This window comes from Centruroides vittatus, unplaced genomic scaffold, assembly GCF_030686945.1.
Source record: "Centruroides vittatus isolate TY-2023 unplaced genomic scaffold, ASM3068694v2 contig_628, whole genome shotgun sequence".
NCBI classification, from domain to species: Eukaryota; Metazoa; Arthropoda; class Arachnida; order Scorpiones; family Buthidae; genus Centruroides; species Centruroides vittatus.
The window spans coordinates 6,570,616-6,593,891 of NW_027122385.1; the positions used below are offsets into that span (position 1 = coordinate 6,570,616).

General features: G+C 32.3%; 1 protein-coding gene across 1 annotated transcript; it reads left to right on the forward strand.

The window, feature by feature from the left end:
- Positions 1–1,290: 1,290 nt before the first annotated feature.
- LOC136979512 (patched domain-containing protein 3-like) lies at positions 1,291–20,843 on the forward strand. Its single transcript, XM_067275519.1, has 4 exons — positions 1,291–1,796; positions 2,140–2,621; positions 4,414–4,743; positions 19,543–20,843. Exons 1-4 carry the CDS (start codon positions 1,291–1,293, stop codon positions 20,841–20,843), a joined length of 2,619 nt encoding a protein of 872 aa, XP_067131620.1.
- Positions 20,844–23,276: the final 2,433 nt, after the last annotated feature.

The following is a 23,276-nucleotide window of genomic DNA, read 5'->3' on the forward strand; positions in this document are numbered from 1 at the left end:
CAAAATACGTAATGTCATTATTACATTACTTTCCTTGAAATTACTACTTAATTTCTCCCGCTTCATTTATAAACTGATTATTTTATTACTAGCATAATTAAATATTTATTATTTTACTCCTGGATCATTTTTAAAGGGAAACTGTAACTTTATATAGGCGGAAACACAATGAAATAATTGAGATTTCTGTATTTTATATCACGAAATTTAATTACAAATTCGTGTTCATTTACGTAATAAAAAATATAAATCATTAACAGTATTTAACTTAAGTTACGTTTAGCTTATTTGTTAAATATTCACTCAGATTAACATCTTGTCAGTGGTTTTTACGCGTGTTTCGCTAAACATTTTCCTCAAACTTGCTGAAATTTTTTGAGGGGAAGCAGATTTTACTGTTTTTATACGAATTTATTCTAATAAAATTTTACACCAACGTATTGTTTTATTAGTAGGCAATTCCGTTTTCAATGTTTTATTCAATACAATAAACTTTATTATTTTATTACTTTACTGTTTCGTGAGAATATTAAACACAGAACTGCTTATTTATTTTGAATACATTGATGCAAATAATCTCCGTAATAAAGAAAAATGCATATATTTAAATAATGTTCTGCGCCCTTATACTACGTTCGCACACAATTCTCGACTAACTTCGATCTCGATTTACCTACAATCTGGATTGTGACTGTCGCTATTCAAACGTTGTGCCGTTCGCACAGGTAACTCGCTTGAGAATAACCCGGCTATTGTAAGCGATGATAAAACTGGCATAACTACTCGGTAAGTCACAAACACCAACACACAAAATGGAAGTTTTGATTAGAAATAAATACTTTTTCTTGCCATATATCTAATAATAGACAGATGTCATCGTCTCTCCAAACATCTTTTTTATTTCTTTGCCGATAGCCCGACACGTGTTCTGTAGCCATCTTGTATTTTCTCACGTGCGTGGGATTGTGGGATCTCTCTTATGGCTGGATCTAGTTTCAAGAACTCTCTCCAGTCAATCGCGATTGAACGTCGTTTCAGTCGAGATTGAAACGGTCGAGGGTGTTCGCACCAAGGCATAGTCGCTGACCTTGGTCACAATCTAGATTGAAATGCTCGGTGCGAACGGGGTATTAGAAAGGTTGAGAATTACTGTCTTACATTTAATTAAATATATATATATGAGTTGATTTAATTAATTACTATATTTTATTAGATATTTTACTTAATTCATTTTTATTTCGAAAAAATAATATTTTTATCGGAGCTTTTCCAAATTCGTTCTTAATAGAAATGAAGCATGAATATATAAGATTTGTCTCTACGACATTATCTCGTATTGGATATCATATAGGATGCTATCCTCAAATATACGTTGCAGTTACCCTTATAACATCAGTTGTTTTATCCATCGGATTATTAAATATTCCTTTACAAAAGGATATAGAATACCTTTACATTCCATCCGATGCAAGAAGCAGGAATGACAGAGCAGCTATTGAATCGATTTTTCCAACCAACATGTCACAGTGCGATTATAGAAGAATGACAAGATTCGAAGCATTTGCAGCAATACGTCTTACGCCTATAAACGGAACTTCTGTATTGGAGGAATCAATAATTGAAGATATTATCAGACTTGACGAAATTATACGAAATGTCACCATCCTTTGGGACAATGCATTCTTACGTTACGAAGATTTGTGTTGTAAAACCGAGAAGGATACTTGCTATGAAAATTTTGTTTTGACGTTAAAAGGAAAGACAAATGATATCAAAAAAGGAACATACAACATCAAGTAAGTTTATATTTTTCTTTGAAAAAATTTTAGTATTGTATAATGTCCAAACTCAATATCGCATCTGTAATATATTAGACATGATGAAATTTAAATTTAAATTCAAATTTCTACTAGGTCGAAGTAGTATAATTACTTAAAAAATTATAAATAAAATTTGGCTACCTTCTAATAACAGAAAGTTTACAAAATAATAAAAATCACATAAATAGAAACGTTTCTTTAAATAAAATGAAAATAAGAGCTACGACGTAAGTATTTAGTTAATTATGAAAAATAACAATAATAGAAACTGTGACTACAAATTTATATTTGTGTGGTGCTTAATTAAATTTATTTTTAGATATCCGGCTGATGTAACTGGAGATCAGGTAATATTGTCTGCTCTGGAATTTGGAGGAGTAACTTTAGGTGAAGAAAATATGATCCGAGATTCTAATGCAATTGGATTGAACTACGCATTGGACCGTACCACGAAAGAGAATAAAGAAATGGCGCTGAAATGGGAACAAATGTGTTTAGAAATTCTGTCAAAAATTCATTTCAATAATACTAAAATTTCTAAAATTTTAAGTCAGTCTCTAAATGACGAAATTAATCAAATTGGCGAAAATTGTTTGTTTCTTGTCCTTGTTATTGGTCCAATTATGCTGTTATTTTCAGTAGTTTCTTGCTTGTCGACTGATTCTCTTAGTAGCAAACCGTTGTTGGGTATTGCCGGTTGCGCATCACCTTTCTTAGCAACTGTCGCAGCATTTGGTATCCTATGTTACTGTAAAATGGATTACGCTTCGGCAAATTTCATGATCATTTTCTTAATATTAGGTATGTTTCCTGGACTTTTATACTTTATAAAATTTGAAAATATAATACACACGAAAATGTACACTTATTCCATTTACCATTGTCTTAATTAGTACAACAATGCTCATGACAAAGGTGCCCGAAAGTAGAGTATTAAAAAACAATCAATGTTATATTTTAATTATTAAATTTTCTGCTGGTCCAAACGCTTTGCGGTAGAAAATATATTTTTAAAAATTCTAAACTTTAAATACTATGTCGTATTGAGCCACCACAAAAGCACTGTGAATATAATTTTACAATGACTTAAACTAAGTTTAAACGTTCAAATATTAAATAATCAATGAATTGTTAAAAAAATTCAAAATTAATGTCCATAATGTTTCTGGAATTTCGTTACAAACACAAACAATTTGATAGTTATTCCAACTTCTTCGGTAATTGATGTCCAATTCATTCCATAACATCAAAACACAATGTTCTATTAAAATAATTAGTTTTGTACATTGTTTCACATACTCTATTTTACCATATCACAATTTCTGATTTCAGATATATTGATTCTGAATTGGGTTTAAGTCAGGACATCTTTCAAGCCATTTTATAACTTTAGCATGCTTGCATTAAGACAGAGCATCATGAATAAATGCATCAACTTGTTGAAACATTCAATTAACTCCTCCGAGTATACTTTCTACAACAAGTATTATTTGAGTCTTCTGTCTTCTGTGTTCCACTGATGACTATCATTCTAGTTTTACCATAATGTCCAAATCATGATACTTCCAACATCTTGTTATCTAATGTAAAAGACTTAGATTTTTTTCATCAAATCATAACACACAGGATCTTACATAGAGTCTTATGGTTATATATTTTTTAAACAAAGTTTTTTTACACAATTCCTACATTGGGTACATTGGTAAAGAAGCAAAATTTTTAGGGTATATTGTATATCCCTTCATAGAATATGAAGGGATATACAATATACCCTAAAAATTTTGCTTTTTTTTTAAAAATAATTGATTTCTTTCGTGCCTTGGGTATAGTTAAAATACATTAACTCGGGAAACAAAGACAACAAAATCTACTTTCGATAATTAGGGAAAGTGTAAATGTTAGAACTATATATATAATAGTATACGGTACCAAACAGTAGATTGACCATTCATAGCGATAGTCTATCAAGAGTTCAGAGCAAATTAAATATTCACATTAAAAATTCAAGAGGAAACATTGTAACAATTAATTTTCTCCGTTATTTTACATTTAGTTAGAAATACTTTTGTTATTTTCAAGATCGGTCTCACCAGTATTGAATGCACGTACTAACTCGGACATGCAGTTGGACAGGCGAGTTTCAGACAGACATACTCGTGTCGCTTCTTATATAAAAATAAATGCATCTGATCTTCTTGAATATTATATACATAACCTAAACTATTTGGAGAATGTTTTAACGAGTTAAAACAACTAAATCACAAGAAACGAATGCTAATTTTTTCTGAAAAAGCTACGGATTTTTTAATAACCCCGAACTTACACTATTGCATATAAAAAATATGCGAATATCATTAAATAATTTACATAAATTTACATTCATTCAATATATACCGTACAATGAATACGTTGGTAAAACATTTCTTTTTCGTTCCTACCGAATACATTCACACAATTGTTATATCTGTATTAAATTTCTTTATTCAACAAAACAAACACGTGTTTAAATTGTCCATTAACAAATTTCATTCCCAAAATTTATCATTACAAACACTCTACAAGTTGTATCTTCTAACATTTAATTAACTTTCAGGTGTTGGTGTCGACGATGGATTTATACTAATAGCGGCGTGGAGAAGAACTGACGTCAATGATTCTGTTCCAAATAGAATGAAAGAAGCATATGCCGAAGCTGCAGTGTCCGTCACCATTACGTCACTGACCAATTTTCTTGCTTTTTGCATGGGATTTGTAACACCATACAAATGTATTCATATATTCAGTGCATATTCGGCTCTAGCAATAGTCTTTGACTACATTTTTCAGTTATTGTTTTTCGGCGGACTCTTGGCTTTAGATGGATACAGAGAACAGCATAAGCTGCATTCTTTATTTTGCTGGCCAGTCAAACGGAATCATTCCGGTAAGAAAACTTTTTATCACGGTAACAGCCGATTATATCAAAATATTATAATTAAATTAATAACAACTAAAACATTACAATTTCAATAATTATATAGAATTACCCAACTAATAAGTCATTTTTATTTATAGTTGAACATAAAACAGAAGTAAACTCACAAGAGAAAAACAAAGAAAATCGTTTCATGGTATTCTTCGGTAATATTTTAGGTGAAGTCCTTGGAAATTCAATTAGTAAAATTACTGTGATCTGTATGTTCGTAATTTATCTATCGGGTGCAATATACTGTATGCAATTCGTTCAAGAAGGAGAAGACATAACTAAATTCCCTGCATACAATTCTTACTTACGCGACTATATGAATGCTGAATACAAGTATTTTTATAGTTACAGTCATCAAGTGCAATTAGTCATTAACCAGACATTAGACTATTCGAATATCACCGTTCAAACCGACATAGAAGATCTTCTTCAAAGTTTCGAGTCCACTCCATTTATATCCGATTCGTCCACCACAGAAAGTTGGCTGAGAGAATTTCTGGCATTCACTAAATCTCCGGTTGCGATGATTTCGCTTTCTGGTTACAATCTGAATGATTCTGAAGACTTTTTGAGTGCATTTAGAAATGTTTTCTTAAATGCAATAGTAGCAGACAAATTTATGAAAGACGTTATCTTTAATGAAGAAGAAAATAAAAGTACTGCATCCAGATTCATCGTATCGAGTTTCGATGGAGAATCTCGAATTGACGAAAAATTTTTTTTTGAAAATGTAAGAAAAATTGCCGATAACAGCAAATTTCCGGTTATTGCATACAATTTTAGATTTATGTTTTATGAACTGTATATTAATGTCCTTTCAAATTGCTTAAAAGCCATCTCGTGTGCGGCCGCCATAGTAATTTCTGTATTTCTTTTATTTACTCCAAATGTATTGTTTCTTTCGTCTGTTGCCGTCACTGTTGTGTCTATTCAGGTAGGATTGATTGGATTCATGTCTTTATGGAATGTGACTCTGAATACAACTGCATTAATATCATTAGTAATGTGTACTGGATTTTGTGTTGACTACACAGTTCATACGGCTTACGCGTTTATCAATTGCAAAAAGAAGACACCAAACGAGAAAATCAAAACTTGTTTATATGCTGCTGGATACCCAGTAACACAAGGATGTATATCTACATTATTGGGTGTTTCGGTGTTATATTTTGGTCCCGCGGAACCTTTTATCATATTTGCTAAAGTTGTAACTTTAATGGTAATTTTCGCTTCGTTTCACAGTCTGATTATACTTCCTGTAATTTTGAGTCTTTTAGATTCTATTACGTTTAAATTTTTGAAAAGGAAAGACCAAAAAATTAAATACAATGAAAATTATAGGAACGAACTTAAATGTTTAAATTCTAAAAATATTTCATTTCTTGGCGAAAACTGATCATTTTTACTTATATTATAATCTGCTTTGAAAATCCGTTTTGGCTATTCCAAAAGGAAAAGTGTATAGGCAATTTTGATATTTCATTGTATGCATTTATAGTTGTATTATGTAAAGTACTTCAATAAACACTTTACTTTTAGAATTGATGGTTTGCTTAGTAAATGAAATAAAATAACCAAAATCGTTTAATTGATCATACGGCAATTATTTTGCTAACCTTTACTACACCATTGAATTCCATAATGCCTATACCTTAAAAATTATAAATATATTCTTTAATGGTGTGTTTTGTATTGTTATTAAAACTTAAAATAGTGTGATGTCGATATGACGTTGAATTCGAATTCTGGATAGAAAGAGGTGTGAGGAATGATAACTGGATGTGGCTGACGATGACACAAAGTTTCTTTGTTGTTGAACCCTTTTATTTAGAAATAATAGAAAGGTTTGCAAGATTACTTTTAACGAATATCTAGATAAGAAACAGTTTTAAAGTGCAGAGCAGAGTTTTTATTATAGAGTAGTCTATATATTTTAGAGCTTTATGCCTTCCGTTCGGACAATCAAGAATTTTAACTACTACCACCCGACATGTTTTACAATGTATTTCGTATTCTTTCTTTTCTCTTTACTTTGTTTTCTCCATGAACGTCAAAGTTTAGTGTGAAATTCCTATAGGCGAGCTCCAGACCTACTCGGAGCTAGGAACCTAACAATATGTATTATTTATAGAAATCCTTTTCAGATCACATTTTGTTGAGCTTTTTGTATTATTTTCTTAAATTCACCTGTTTTTTTCAGGAGCAGTTTCAGATGGAGTGGGATATTTGACTATTCTATTCCAGAAGCATAATACCATTCGTCTTAGTTGCCATCTAGCACATGTTTAGACTTAGAATGATTAACTAATGTGATGTATAGAGTCGGGACATGACGTCCCAATCTTTGTGACTGTTGGTAAGCTATAAAGATATTATCTTTTATTTGTTTTCTCACTCCGTTAAATTTAATTATAAATGGTATGGGGTCGTCAGAATGTGTTTAAGTCTTTCGTAGAGAAACCGTGTTGTGCTAGATTGCTATTAGAATTGTAAAACACAGGGTGTTTTACAATTCTAATAGCAATGTGTTCCAAGGTCGTGTTATTAGCTCAACCACATTGCTTTTCACTCCACCTTCATTTAGTTGATATGTTTACTACGTTATATTTACTAAAGTTGGGAACAATCAGACTATAAAATAATTTAATACGAATATACTCAAATCTCGATATAGCGTTACCATTTCACGTATGTAACACTTAAATTGGGGGCAATTTAGCATTGAATTTCTTTCAGGAAGGCGTCACTTTTAGCACGGAATGACGCGAATGCAAATTCTTCAAAACCCTTTCTTGATGCGAGTAGACTATGGAATTGGTCAGCCTTTCCTCAAACTATAAATTTTTTACGTAGAAACAATTGAGATTTTTCTGCTTTATATTATAAACTTCTAGCAGTGGCGTGCCGTCATTGGAAGCGATGGAAGCGCCGATTCCACCTTCCAATGACCTTCCCTTGTATTTTATAAAATATAAATTTTCATTTTTTAACGTACTTTGCATTAATTAAAATTAATATTTCATTATAACTGCATTATGTATCTTTTACAAATTTCTATACTACATGTGAAAAAAACGATAAGATTGCTATTGTATATTCGAATAATTCGGTGGCGGAAGGAATGTCGAAATCCGGTCAGTTTCCAATCAGCCAGATTATATAGGCATTGGCACATGCGGTTTACAGAGCACCAACCTCACCCGGGTGTAGCCGGTAGAAACAACACACGCATAGAGCATCTAATTTTATATCCCGGACCGGTTGTGGGCTGTTAGCCGCCTGCCTGCTAGATATTCGGCCGCCCTCGCCCGATTATGTGAATCATGAGCAGACTAGATCAACGGCGGGCAACCCCCGGCCCGCGGGCCAGCTACGGCTCGCGAAAAGTTTCTATCCGGCCCGCGAGATCTTTAATAGATTATTAAATTAGAAAAATAACTAATTAATAGTTATTTTTTCAATTCTTTGTAATTTTCGAAAATGATAAGAGAAATAAATGTAGTAATTAACTTGTTATTTATTTATTTCATATTTGCAGACTAAAAAATTACAAGTCACAAGAAGGCGTCAATTGACTACTACGGCCCGCGGAAATAACGTAAAATTTATTCTGGCCCATGTTATAAAAAAGGTTGCTCACCCTAGAGTAGATTTATAACTTAACCCAACCGATAGGAGTTTACTGGCATGCTTTTATTATAGTTCTGTATAGTTGACAGGAGTTTAAAAAAATCAATTTGATATATTTATTCTGCGTTTATTCTGCTCTCCCATCTTATATTACTTACGGATTTCAATGTTAAACCGGTAATATTACGATTTAGTATGTCCCATCTGTAAGGGGATGCAGAAAAAACGTGTACAATTCTAGTAGTGTTAAAAAATTAACTGTTACTTTGGCAGCATCATTTACAATCAAATTTAATGAATGAGACGTACAATGGTATAAAAAAAGCTCTAGAATTTATTTTCCTTAAATTTACGATTTATGTATCGGTTGTCATAAAAATTTCTTTCCACTTCTTTCCCAAGACTACAGATATTCGAGTACAAAGTAACCGGTTTCAACTTATTTCTACTTAAGTAATCGCTTAATTATTTAACTACTACTTAGTAGTAGTTAAATAATTAAGCGATTAGGGAATTAGAAACATATATAAAACCCTGATGAAATAGCCGAAATTTTACTTAAACAGAAGCTTAACCGAACCAATCTCTTGCCGAGTACAGTGATGTCTGATCTCTTAGTAATATTAGATGTAATAAAGACAGAAATTTTTCCAGTTCAACGAGAGTGACCGAAAAGTTGTAAATTTTGGAAATTTCCGCGAACACTTGGTCCTAAAACGAATTAGTTAAAAAACGAACGACGGACAATCTGTTAAGTTTAACATATTTAGATTTTTACAGCTACAGTGAGAAACGTTTAAAATCTACAACAACCCCGTCGCGTCCTTTGATATATACTAGTGATGCGACAAAAGAGGCATTTGACATTGACCGGTATCGGCACCCTCGGGATTTGGCACGTACACACCTACCTGGACCGTCTCCGATTCCATTCATTAGCCACTCGTAGGAGCTATTTCACTAAGTGGATTGTTTTAAGATTTAAAAAGTAAAGAATATTTTGTTATTTTTATGTACGTTTCTTCACAAAGTTATATTTAATTATAAGTTTCTTTAAAAGTATATTCATACAATTGAAGAATTTTTTTTTACTAAGCATGTATATTCATCACACATTTTGTTTTACTAAGTAAGTTTTTTTTTATAATTTTAATTTTAACCCTTATATCGTGGCTAGTGATTCAAAAATTTATTTTAAAAAAGTTTTGGTTCAAAACCGTATAATGAAAAAGAAAACATTATTAAAAGAGAAAGACCAATGCCTAAATTAAATTTAAATACGTCAACAAAAAATTTCAACATTTTGACGATAAAATTTATGACGAATGACGATTCTTTCGTAAAATTGAAGCAATTTGGAAATCAAAACGGAATAGAATTTAACATTGGTAGACAATATAAAATAAATATTGCAAATTATAAAGAGATAATTACGATTAATAGATATATCTAAATTAATAGATGTTATATGTTTTTTCTCAAAGCGAGAATTGGCATTTAAGGGCCATAGGGAATTTATTGAATCTAATAACGGAGGTAATTATATTGAACTTTCTTATTTATTAAGTACGTCGGATAATCTATTAAAAATACATTTAAAGAAGTGTACGGTTTTTACTGGCTTATCGAACGAACGAATACGAACGGGCCCTGACGCTCAATTAATTGATTGCCCCTGTAAGTCGGTTTCTTACAGAAACACAGCTTCCCTATCATCAAATGTCACGGCACGCCACTGACTTCTAGTAAGTTAGACATTATAAGAATTGTATAATTCTTTAAATTCAACAAATAGGAAGTTATGTTTCTTTTAAATTTATCCTTTGTAATTAAATAATTTTTTTATATTGTATAGCTCTTGATATCACAATAAAATATGTAACCTATATCTCATGACTTGTGTTATGCATTTTTTCTTGTGAATGAAACAACTTAACAAGAAATAATTCAGTTGTTAAGAATTTTTCAAATTTTTAAAACATTGGTACAATTAGTGATAAAAAGGGAAAACAGACTTTAGCCTCGGAAAGGAAACTGTACAGTACACGGGCTGAAATCTGTGTAAGAAATTTTACTTACAAAGTGTACAGAACTAATTTATGTGACAGAAAGTACACTACATGAGAAACAAAAGAATTCAAATCAAAAACTAATTACGGATATTGATGATCGTTACTGGCCTTTACCTTACCATATCATTATTTGCATTTGATTTATATTTTAAAATTCAAATTCAAGATTAAGCCTGTCGCAGAAACAGTCGTCATTTATTGACATCGATCACTTTCTTTCTAAACCACGCTCTTTAAAACACGCGGGTTCTAGGGAGAGACATGCAAGTCCAACATCATAACAGACAAAAACGTTTAAAACACACGCGTGTGAGTTCGCAGACCGTGCATGTCAAAAGCCCTTCGTAAAGATCAAAACAAAAATCGTCGAAGAGATCAATCTAAATTTCCAGCAAACGAATACTCGATTGAGATGGAGCACGCGATCACCTTACAACAGGCAATCGTAGACTTTACATGGCGAATTTTGATCTCGAAAAAGTCAGCTCATAAATCGAATTTCGAAATTCCGGCTTCCTCATGACACGGTCTTTGCCAAGTTGTACATATTTCCAAAAAACCATGTTAACGGTCATACCATTGCTTTGTACTTCGATTACAGACAGAACACCTTGTTTACGAAGAGCTCCGCTCAATAATATTAATATCTTTGCAATATATTTTTAAGCATTTATACGTTCAAACAGAAAAGTTAACGTTTAATATATTTTTTCATAACTTATTGGCTACAAATATGCGTTAGTAAAAAATCGGTTCCCGAACAAATTCCTATCAGTGCGATAACACGCAAACCACTAATCCTTGCAGATAACAGTCTGACGTATATATTTATCGTTATTTGCTTCTTAATGATTATTTGCATATCACGAAGAATCTTTGAAACTGTAATTACTATTGAAATAAAATTCATTTATTTCAGAAATTTTATCTAAAATGCCTTTAAGTATCATATTATTTTAATTTAAAATGTTCGCATTCTATTTAAAAAACATTTATCATAATATGATTTGTAGTTTTGTACTTCAAACTTTCGATAATGCTTTATCGGAATATGTTTATATAATTAATATATAAATCATGACTTGGTAAACTAAGTAATATATTAATAAATTCATTCCAGTACATCGTTAAATTCTGAAAGGATCGAGGTGAGTAACTTTACATTTCTTTTCTACAAATTGGCCTACGATTTACATTATAATTTAATTAATACATAAACTCATAAATAAATTGTTGTGCTTAAAATTAATATTTAATTTTCTCATCGCTTCGTCCGTAAACTGCTTATTTTTTTTATAATTACATACTTATTAGCTTACTCTTCGATCGTTTCCCGCGGGAGGAAATTTCGAAAAATCCCTTGTTACTGCGCATTCATATGGCTTACCTTAACAGTGTACCAAATTTCAGCTTACAACTCCTAACCGTTTAAGCTCTACGATTATTATTATTATTATTATTATGTTGGGTTAAGTGAGATATACTCGGTTAACACCGGTGGCTGTGTACTATGCCAGACCAAAGTCAAGGCATAGTAACCAAAACAGTAATTAAAGAAGTGTATCAGTGTGTGTGTCTGTATTCAGGAATTTTCTCACAATATGACATGTATTCAATATAGTGGCCTTCTGTAGTGTGATGTATGTGTTTCTATTCAATTCTAATGTGCCCAGGCTTTTGTGTAGTGTGTGTGGTATGACACCTGTAGAAGAGAGAACAACAGGTACAATAACACCCTATCCATCCTCCACAGATGCCTTATTTCCTGGGCGAGTTCTGTGTACTTGCTAATTTTTTCAGTGCATGCGTTTTGTATATTGTGAGTGTTTGGAATGGATATGTCTATAATGTATGTGATTTTATTGTGTTTGTCAATGAGTGTGGTGTCTGGTCTGTTGTGGTAAATTGTTTTATCTGTGATTATGGCTCTGTCGTAGTACATTTTGTGCGTGTTGTTTTCCAATACTGTCTGTGAAATGTACTTGTAGTATGGCTCGTGGATGTCTAATAATTTGTTTTTTTGCAAGCTCTTGGTGTATTATATTGGCTACTTGATTATGTCTGTGTAGATAATCTGTCTGTGCCAAGAGCTTGCAACCAGAAGTGATGTGTTGTATAGTTTCTGGCATAACGTGACATTTTCTGCATGTGTCATTTGTGAGTGTTGTATCTTTGAGTATGTGTTTTCTGTAGCTTTTGGTATTTATGACCTGATCCTGTATGGCGATCACGAATCCTTCCGTCTCCCCAAAGAGGCATCCCCGTGCTAACCAGCTGTTTGACGCAGGTTTTGTCAACAAAATCCTGGGCCAGATCATAAGGATGCCTGCCATGGAGTGCCTTTTGAGCCCACGATTGCTTAATGTTATTACTGTTATTATTATTATTATTATCAAGCCATCTCGATTATATTATAAGATTAAGTTTTATTTCAGTACTACATACTCATATTAACATCTGATCCCAGTTCAATATATAGCTACAAACCAACAGTTTAAATTAAATTAATATTTTTAATTAATAAATTTTTTAATTAAAAATATTTATTCAAAACATAGTTTTTATTATATAAAAATCTATTTCACAGTGTTCTTCCAGTTATTTTATTACTTCAGAATGAAAATCAAGCATAAAAACATCAGGAGAATTGTCTCTACTACATTATCTCGTGTTGGATATCATGTCGGTTGCTATCCTCAAATATACGTTGCAGTTACCTTTATAACGTCACTCGTTTTAGCAACCGGCCTATTGCATATGCCATTGCAAAACAATTTAGAACACTTGTTTGTTTCATCCAATGCAAGAAGCCGGATTGACAGACTAGCTATTGAATCCATTTTTCCAAGGAACACGTCACAATGTGATTTTAGAAGAATGACAAGGTTTGAAGCATTAGCAACAATAGTAGCTACGCCTAGAAATGGAACTTCTGTATTGGAGGAATCAATAATCGAAGATATTATCAAACTTGACGAAATCATACAAAATCTCACTATCTTTTGGGATAATGCATTTGTAGGTTACGAAGATTTATGTTGTAAGACTGAGAGGAATATCTGCCACGAAAATTTTGCCTTGAGTTTAAAAGGAAAGACAAATGATATAAAAAAAGGAATATACAACATCAAGTAAGTTGATATTTTTTCTATAAAATTTCATTTCTGTAATGTATTTTTCTTGTGTATATAAATTTTGCTTTATAGAAATTTGTTCAATATTGCAAATATCATAACAAATGAAAAAATATAGTTACGCATTTTAGTGTTTCGTTAGTTATAAAATACACTTATACCAAAGTTGTATAATTAACTAGAACCTTAAAAATAAAATAAGCAACATTTTAAAATAATAAAACTTTTTAGAATTTACTTTTTATTAATTAAGAAAATACTGTGGTACCTCGCTTAACGAGCACTTCGCATAACGAGTGACTAGGAGAGAGGATTGTGCGCACGATCCACATGCTATTATTTTTTTTTTTTTTTTTTTTTTTTGTTTTCTGCAAATCAAATTTGCATTCCAGGTTGGTTCATGCCGTGCTAGAAGAAAAGATGATGATGATTCACGCTCTTTAATAATGTATATTGTATAATTTTCGTTGAGTAAACGTTATACATAAAATACCGTATTTACTCGCTTCTAAGACGATCTCGTATATAGGACAAGGTATAACTTTAAAGATCAAAATAAAGAAAATTAAATTTATTCATACAATTGTAATTTTATTTCGTTTAATCACAAATAAATTATCATTAAATGCACGTACTAATTAAGGCAAACAACCCTGTCTTCTTGACGCTATAACCTTTTGTCTACTCGGACTCGCCCTCCGAAGCTTCGTTACAATTCTCCTCTTCACTTTTACTCCACAAAGCATCGTCCTCTGATCCGTCGAGTGAATTTAAAATGCAGTGTTTCCCGAATGATTCATTATTCGGGAAACACTATCCCTATCAGCTTTGGAAGATTGCTTTTCCACGCACCCGAGACCCATGTAGCAAAACCAAAAGATTATAATGTACTTGACAGGAAAAAGTTTATTTTTTATGCTTCAGAATGTACAAATATTCATTAAAAATACTAATTTAACAAATATGAAATAACTACATTTATAATCATTCGTACGTGGCCAGATATTTTCGAGTCATCTCTTTAAAAACGACATTCACCTTGACCTCGATAGCACTCCGCTATAATGGCAGCGTTAACTATACACGGTTCACAAAAATTATTGCAAAAATGCAAAGTATCCTTCGCTCGCGCGTATAGGACGACCTATGTTTTTTGAAGCAGTGAAAAATGAATAAAAACCTCGTCTTATACGCCAGTAAATACGGTATTTCAGTATTATCATATCTTACATTATTTTCTATGGGAAAAATTGTTTCGCTTAACGAGTGTTTTGCATTACGAGTAAGGTTCTGGAACGAATTATGCTCGTTAAGCGCGGTTCCACTGTACAGTAAAATCTTGATTTAACGGACTAATACGGGCGAGGGGGTGGCTTTAAAGCCGAAAGTTGGTAATATACAATAGGTTTTCCGAATGCGCGTTAAACAGCTTTAATCTCCAAAATACACAAACCTCCCTGCCAGATTTCAGAAATTTAAAATATGGTACAGGAATTATTAAGCTGTAAAGTGGGTGAAGAAAATCGCACCCCTCCACGCACATTAATATCCATACATACAGAAAATCCCCATCATTTTTTCTGTTTTAAATTCTTTCCAACGTATTCTCTTGTCCAAAAATGTAAAAAATCTCAGAAAGATCATTTTTTGACAAATACATTCTAGAGCAAATATGAAAAGCTTAGAGGCAAGATGCTCCGATTAACTATATACGAACATTCGATGCAACTAGAAGTCACGTTATTTCAATTCGAGTAATTTCCTTTGAAAGGTGATAGACCGGCACGATATTACTGCTAACAGGAAACGGTATGATGAACAGGGGCAAGCCACTACTAATTTGAGATGGAAGCATATATTTTAAATTAAATTAATTAAAAATACAACTAAAAATCGCACCCCGGCATTGTGACGATGCCGTAATAAATATCTGCTTGTTATATATAAAAAGCATTTCACAATTAATAAGAAGATAATTTTTACATATCACATACTGACCGAAAATTTTTTGTTAATTTTGAAGTCTGATAAATCGAGGTTTCACTACAATGGAAAAATCGTTAATAATAACATTTGTTTAATCAAAACGATAATAAATATTGTGACGTAATTTTATGGCTAATTAGCCAGAGTGAGATAAATTAAAACTATCGCTACTATTTACATTTGTTTAATGTTTAAATGAATATATTTGCAGATATCCGACTAATATAACTGGAGATCAGGTAATATTGTCTGCTCTGGAATTTGGAGGAGTAACTTTAGATAAAGAAAATATGATTCGAGATTCCAACGCAATTAGATTGATGTACGCATTGGACCGCACCACGAAAGAAAGGAAAGAAATGGCACTGATTTGGGAACAAATGTGTTTAAGCATTTTGTCAAAAATTCATTTGAACAATACTAAAATTTCTAAAATACTAGGTCGCTCTGTCGATGACGAAGTTAGTCGAACAGGCGAAATATCGTTGCCTCTTATTTTCATTATTGCTCCTATGATGTTGTTATTTTCAGCAATTTCTTGCTTGTCAACTGATTCTCTCAGTAGCAAACCTTGGATGGGTATTGCTGGTTGCGCATCACCTTTCTTAGCAACTGTTGCAGCATCCGGTCTCCTGTGTTACTGCAAAGTGGATTATGCATCAGCAAATGTCATGATCTTTTTCCTAATTTTAGGTATGTTTATAAGAAATTTTATGTTTAAAATATCAGACAACATAATATCAAATAATGAATAAATTATACGTTTAGGATATTTTTCGGGTGTAAACCTAATTACTATAATTACGTTTTTGGCTGTGTTATATATAGCAGAAGGAAAGTATGACAATCGTTTAAAATATGACCTCTTAACAGATGACCGCCCTGAAGTAAACCGGGAAAGTTACGCAACTTTCCTGATAAATTTTAAAATTGTGTTGCGCCATCTGTTGCGAGATTTTTTTAAAAATTTTATATATTATTGTACTGTATGTTATAAAATATCAAAAGGTTTAATTTTGAGAATAGAACAGTTGTAAATGATGCTTATCTACTATATAAAGCTGAAAAATGGGCAGTCTCTTTCTTTCTGTTACAGTATGCCAAAAATGGGCCACTAGAGGCGGTGGCCATCTTTATCTATTAAATTCATTTAAATTAACAATATAAATTATTTTATGTTTACAGTATATTATTATTTTTATTTGTAATTTAGTATGCTCCGATGCCTTTCGACTTGTAACTAATAAAATTGTAGTTTATTAGTTACAAGTTATTAATGACTTCACCCGAATTATGACAAGTGATACGCGATAATGCATTTTAAATAACAGACTCTTTACATCGTTACTTCCGATTTGATAATAGAACACCACGTCATCAGCATTCAAATTTCTTTTTCTAATTTGTTGTAGAAGCGACACGATGCGAATGCGAGTTAAGGTAATTGACGTCACTAAAATCGATAAAAACCTATTTCTATAGCTAATAGCTAATATTTCCGCAAATTTACTAAATTATACTTTTCGTTGTAACGTAAAAAAGTATAACCAAAATTTTACCTACATAAGACAAAAGTATTAAGAGTTGTAAGAAATTCATACAAACAAGCATACACAGACGATGGCTTTTATATTGTTAATTAGTTATAGAAAAGAACAAGCAAATAATGTGTGAAAAGTTTAAATTAAAAGTTTTAACTCTCATAAATTTATGCTAGGAGACATTCTACTCGGTTCATATTCTAACTTGTAATTCTAAGAATATTCTCACTACATAAGGCATGTAGTGAGAAGTTTGAATTGTGCGGTGAAAATCCCATATTTGTGTAGTAATTAATTCTCCCATTCCGAGTTTTTGTATTTTTTTCTTGTGGTTAAAGTTAAAACGTTTACCTCATTAACACAGTATATATATTCGGCCTAGAAAAAAACGAAGAAATATTGATAGAATTTACCGTTTGTATCAAATATACACGAGAGATGAACATCAATATTATCATTTAAAGCAATAACTTACAACAACAATGAACTCATTGTATAGCAAATGTGAGGACCCAGACAAGGTCCGAAATCGCAAAAATGCAGAATTCTGTTGTGAAAAAAAAATAACGATAAATTATGTAAGAGAGAGAGAGAGAGAGAGAGAGAGAGAGAGAGAGAGGAAAAAAAACTCTTAATCAAAACAACGTAACGAAAAATGTAAACAACGAGTCTCGGGATGACGTCAACGCGTGTTAAATAACCTGTTAATGTTTAATCCAAAGGTAGAACTCTGACACACGCACTTATAAAGAGATATAAGGTTGACACAAGTATTCAAAGAAAAAAATTGAACTTAGGAAAACAATTTCAGAAAAAGGGAAAAATTGGAGAAATAGAAAAATATCGCGTGATCGTTAGAATTCCAAAATGGCATCAATTCCAAACAACGGATTAAATTATGAGTGCAGGTGTTGTGGTTCTATCAACAATCTTGGAGCATAGTCGAAAAAGGGTGTCAAATAGACACCTCGAATCGGACCTTTCCCGCGACCCGACATGGTCTCGTTTTGCGCTTGAAAACAAAGGGGAGACCAATCGGGAAGCGAGGAAAGGGACGATGGACCAATCCGCAAGGTGGATAGTACACGAGAAAAGCGTATAAAAACTGAAACTTCAAGGTCAAGAAGGAGTTTTTTCGGAATGACGGACATGCCTCTTGAGGATTAAAACAGTGTGTGTAGTGTCGTCACTCGGAACCTTAAGTGTGACACCGCCCATCAACATCGTCCAACGGCCCTTCTCGTCCGCCCGGGACTGGATAGATCGATCGACCAACCGAACTCGTGCACGTTACTGAAGATCGCTGAGATTTGGAACAACCGAACCGATGTAAGCATGAATTCGTCCAAATAAACGGTTTTCCGCATGTAAGCACTTGTCATCATTTGCCTCCTTCGCAACCGCCCACATACACGGGTTTCCTTAAGCTCATCCTGACGCGGGATTAATTGTATCCCCCCTTTAAAGTCGGCGAATCTTACACAAATTACATCACATGCGAGTTCAAAATACGCATATTAATAAATGATTATACGGATATAAGATTTGTATTATTGTAAATACCGTACTTACTCGCATATAAGACGAGGTTTTTATTTATTTTTCACTACTTTAAAAACTTAGATAGTCCTATACGCGAGCGAAGGATTCCTTTTGTTCTTACAATAAGTTTTGTAAACTGGTATTCGCATTTTTTACCGAATTATCTCCATCCAATGTTAAAAACAAAAGTGTTTTAGCTGGGTCGTTTGAATCGTCCATCTACCATATTCTATTAGGTTGTTTTTTATTAACAGATACCAATTACTAATAACTATAAAAGCAGCGATACAAATTACTGTTTGAAAATTGTCCATTTCCTATATTTCCGACGATATACACTTGTCAAAATATTTTGGCTAATGGCGAATAACGCATGTCAGCACGCTCCCTAACACATAATTAATTTCAGGTGTTGGTGTCGACGATGGCTTTATATTGATAGCTGCGTGGAGAAGAACCGACGTCAAGGCTTCTGTTCCAGACAGAATGAAAGAAGCATACGCCGAGGCTGCAGTGTCCATCACGATTACGTCTCTGACCAATCTTCTTGCCTTTTGCATGGGATTTGTAACACCTTACAAAGGGATTCATATATTCAGTGCGTATGCAGCTCTAGCAATCCTGTTTGACTATATTTTCCAGTTATTGTTTTTTGGTGGTCTCATGGCTTTAGATGGATACAGAGAAAAGCATAAACTGCATTCCATCTTTTGCTGGCCTATCAAACGGAATCATTTCGGTAAGAAAACATTTTATCACAGTAATTACTACACATAACAATATCGTAATTATAAACGACTGCCTGAATAAATATATATAATTACCTCAGTAATATGTCATTTTTCTTTATAGTTCAAAGGAAAATAGAAGTAAGAACAGAAGAGAAAAGCGAAGAAAATCTCTTCACGGTATTCTTCGGTAGATATTTAGGTCAAGTCCTGGGTAATACAATTAGTAAAGTAATCGTGATCGTCATCTTTGTTATTTATCTAACGGGTGCAATATACTGTATACAATTTATTGAAGAAGGAGAAGACATAACTAAACTTCCATCATATACTTCTTACGTACACGACTATTTGAATATTGAATACAACTATTTTTCTAATTACAGTCATCAAGTGCAAATAGTCATTAACCAAACATTAGACTACTCAAATATTACTGTCCAAAACGATATAGAAGATCTCCTGCAAAGTTTCGAGTCTGCTCCATTTATACACGATTCATCCACCACCGAAAGTTGGTTGAGAGAATTTCTGGCATTCACTAAATCTCCAGTTGCGAAGTTTTCGCTTTCTGGTTACAATCTGAGTGATTCTGAAGACTTTCTGAGTTCATTTAAAAATGTTTTCTTGAAAGTAAAAGTAGCAAACAGGTTTAGAAATGATGTTGTTTTTAATGAAAATGAAGATAAAATTACTGCATCGAGATTTCTCGTTTCAAGTATGGATGGAGAATCTCGAATTGACGAAAAGTTTTTCTTTGAAAATGTAAGAAAAATTGCCGATAACAGCAAAATTTCGGTTATTGCATACAATTTTAGATTTATGTTTTATGAACTGTATATTAATGTCCTTTCAAATTGCTTAAAAGCCATCTCTTGTGCGGCAGCTGTAGTGATTTCAGTATTTCTTTTATTTACCCCAAACTTATTGTTTCTTTTCTGTGTTGCCATGACTGTTGTATCTATTCAGGTAGGATTGATTGGATTCATGTCTCTATGGAATATGACTGTAAACACTATGGCATTAATAACTTTAGTGATGTGTACTGGGTTTTGTGTTGATTACACAGTTCATACGGCTTACGCGTTTATTAATTGCAGAAAGAAGACACCGAACGAGAAAATCAAGAGTTGTTTATATGCTGCTGGATACCCAGTAACACAAGGATGTATATCTACATTATTGGGTGTTTCGGTGTTATATTTTGGTCCCTCTGAATCGTTTGTCGTATTTTCTAAAATTATTACTTTAATGGTACTTTTTGCTTCTTTTCATAGTCTGATTTTACTTCCTGTAGTTCTTAGTCTAGTAGATTCTATTCCGTTTGATATTTTTAAAAAGAAAACCCAAAAAATTGAATACAATGAAAATTATAGGAAGGAGATCGAATGTATAAATTCTGAAAACATGTCATATCTTAATTAAAATTGATAATTTTTTTTAGACTTTAGATTCTATTTTACTTGTTAAAATGAATTTTGGACATTACGAAAGAAAAAGCATTTCTGTAATTTTCGTATCTGATTGTATGCATTTATATTATGTAAATTACTTTAACACTGTACTGTTAAAATCGATGATTTGCTTTGCAAATTCAATAAAGTATTGTTGAATTAATTTAACGACAATTGTCTGATTAACGTTAATTGTGCCATCGAATTTGTATGACCTTCTGCTAGTGCAATAAATATATAATAAATTGTCAAATATAATCATATATATATATATACATATTTTGTGCATTTAAAATATACAGGTACGCTACCGAATTTCTGGTAGCCTTGATTTCATAGCCTTATCGGATAAACCACTTTGCCAGACCAGCCGTAGTCACACATAATCATAGTTTATTAAGATACTTCTAATTCACTAATTATATGTCTCGTGTTTAAAGTATGCTACATTCAACTGCAAACTTACAATAAATGCTAAATGTAAATTATTTTTGACACCACCACTGACATACTGATTTTTCTCAGTAGCCATACCTAGAGTTAATAAACAAACTAAAAATTTTAAAAACAAGGTTAGAGAAAAACACAAATTGAAAATAACACGTTAATGATGAAAAAGCATTTCAAATTGCATTTTTTACAAATCAAGATTTCGCATTCTTTTTGATGTAGGAACATTGCGCCAATGGACTCACATCGCCTGTTCTTCGTGTCGTTTCTTTAGTGCTGGAAGACTATGTACTTCTCTGCAATCTACTCTTCCCTTGGCTGTAGATTTTCAGATGAAGAAATGCCGGAGATCAATATGTATTCTGCCAGTTCCAGTAGTTGTAAGCTGACATTTAAGAAAATCATTATTATTAAATTAGAAACGTGATATTTCTCTGCAATAGCTTAATTTTGAGTGTACTCGAATTCGTATATGGGTTGCGAAATAATCCTCGATATATCAAACATCCCAGTCTCTTTTTGTTCTTATTTTACATTAAAATATATAACTAACAAAACAATTAATGCGTTCTTAGTAATTCAAATACTACTCTGAAATGTTAGTTGTCTGTGTCTTCCAATTGTGTTCTAGATTTTTGCCTTAAGCATTCGTAACATTTACTTAGCTTTCTGTGTTATTTTCTGAAGTTCCTGTATCTTTTCATGAGCGGTTTTCTGGGATATGTAACCATCCTAATCTAGAACCCGATGTCCTACATGAAAGCTAGCAAAAGTAAAGCCAATAAAATGATGGCTAAAGGTTCATTTTGGGAAAGGCTGATTCAATTTTTGTCACTGTTGGTAAGAAATAATCTTCACGAATACCCGGATAAAAATATCATTCTTCCAATTATCTTGTTTGCTCACTCAGTTAGATTTAAATGTGGATGGTGCGGGAATGTCATGACATGCTTAATTCCCGATTGCTCACAGTTGCTCACCACTAAAAAAGTAATGAATTAAGGTCCACTTTCTAACACCAACTCTTTTGGCATTCCATATCTACAAACATATTCATTATTTCATATTTTTACTACAGTTTTCGCAGTAATGTCTTTTAATATAAAAAATTTTTACCGATGTCCTAAAATAGTCAATAAAAAAGAAGAAACGTAAGCTCCCGTTTCTTCATCTTGAATTCGGACCAAAACTATGAAATGTCAAGTCATTGACGCATTATCCTTTGTATACTGCATCATTTCCGCGGGTTTCTTTTGTCCAAACATTCATGCTCGGGCTTGTAGCAGATTAAGACATATTCTTTAATGCACTTTCTCATCCTTGTGGATAACACCAACTTCCTATTTTTTTTCGTGTTTCCCAATGCATAAATATGTTTATGAAACAATATAATAAGTTTTAATGCAGTTCTTAAGAATTCATTTTGCAAAATTGCAAGAATTTGTGAAAAAAAAATCGAAGATGGGCCATAATGAGGTTGTAATATCAGAAGTGAACGAGGAAATTTCAGAATCGTTTCTGATTAAAACAATCGACGATCACTTTGGTGAAACTGATGATGTTTTCAGACTGATAATTCCACGTGCCATCGAAACAAACAAAATTCAGAATTAGCTCAGATTTATACCCTAAAATTTAAACCCCGAAAGTTAAATTACTAGTTGATAAAAGTGTGCCCATTAATAAAGATGAGGTAAAAAAAACCATTAAAGTTAGCTGGAGTAAAACACTCTCAGAAACTTACAATAAATTGATTTTTAAAATTGACAAGATGCATAAAATTTGTAATAAAATAAAGAGGAGAGCTAACACAATATTATCTTCTATCATTTTGCTTATGATCTCTTTATTATTGTTGTTGTTCAAATGCCTTTTTCCAATACCTGTTTATGTAGGAATTCTTATTCATTTGAAATTAAAGTGATTAACACTTAATAACTTAGCAAAAAAATGT

What these genes read in the sequence shown, in the direction of transcription:
- LOC136979512 (XM_067275519.1), top strand. Translation starts at nt 1,291, where the DNA reads ATGAAGCATGAATATATAAGATTTGTCTCTACGACATTATCTCGTATT. An exon ending in AAAGGAACATACAACATCAA is followed by an intron (nt 1,797 to 2,139) that starts GTAAGTTTATAT and finishes ATTTATTTTTAG; the next exon opens with ATATCCGGCTGATGTAACTG. An exon ending in AGTCAAACGGAATCATTCCG is followed by an intron (nt 4,744 to 19,542) that starts GTAAGAAAACTT and finishes TTTTCTTTATAG; the next exon opens with TTCAAAGGAAAATAGAAGTA.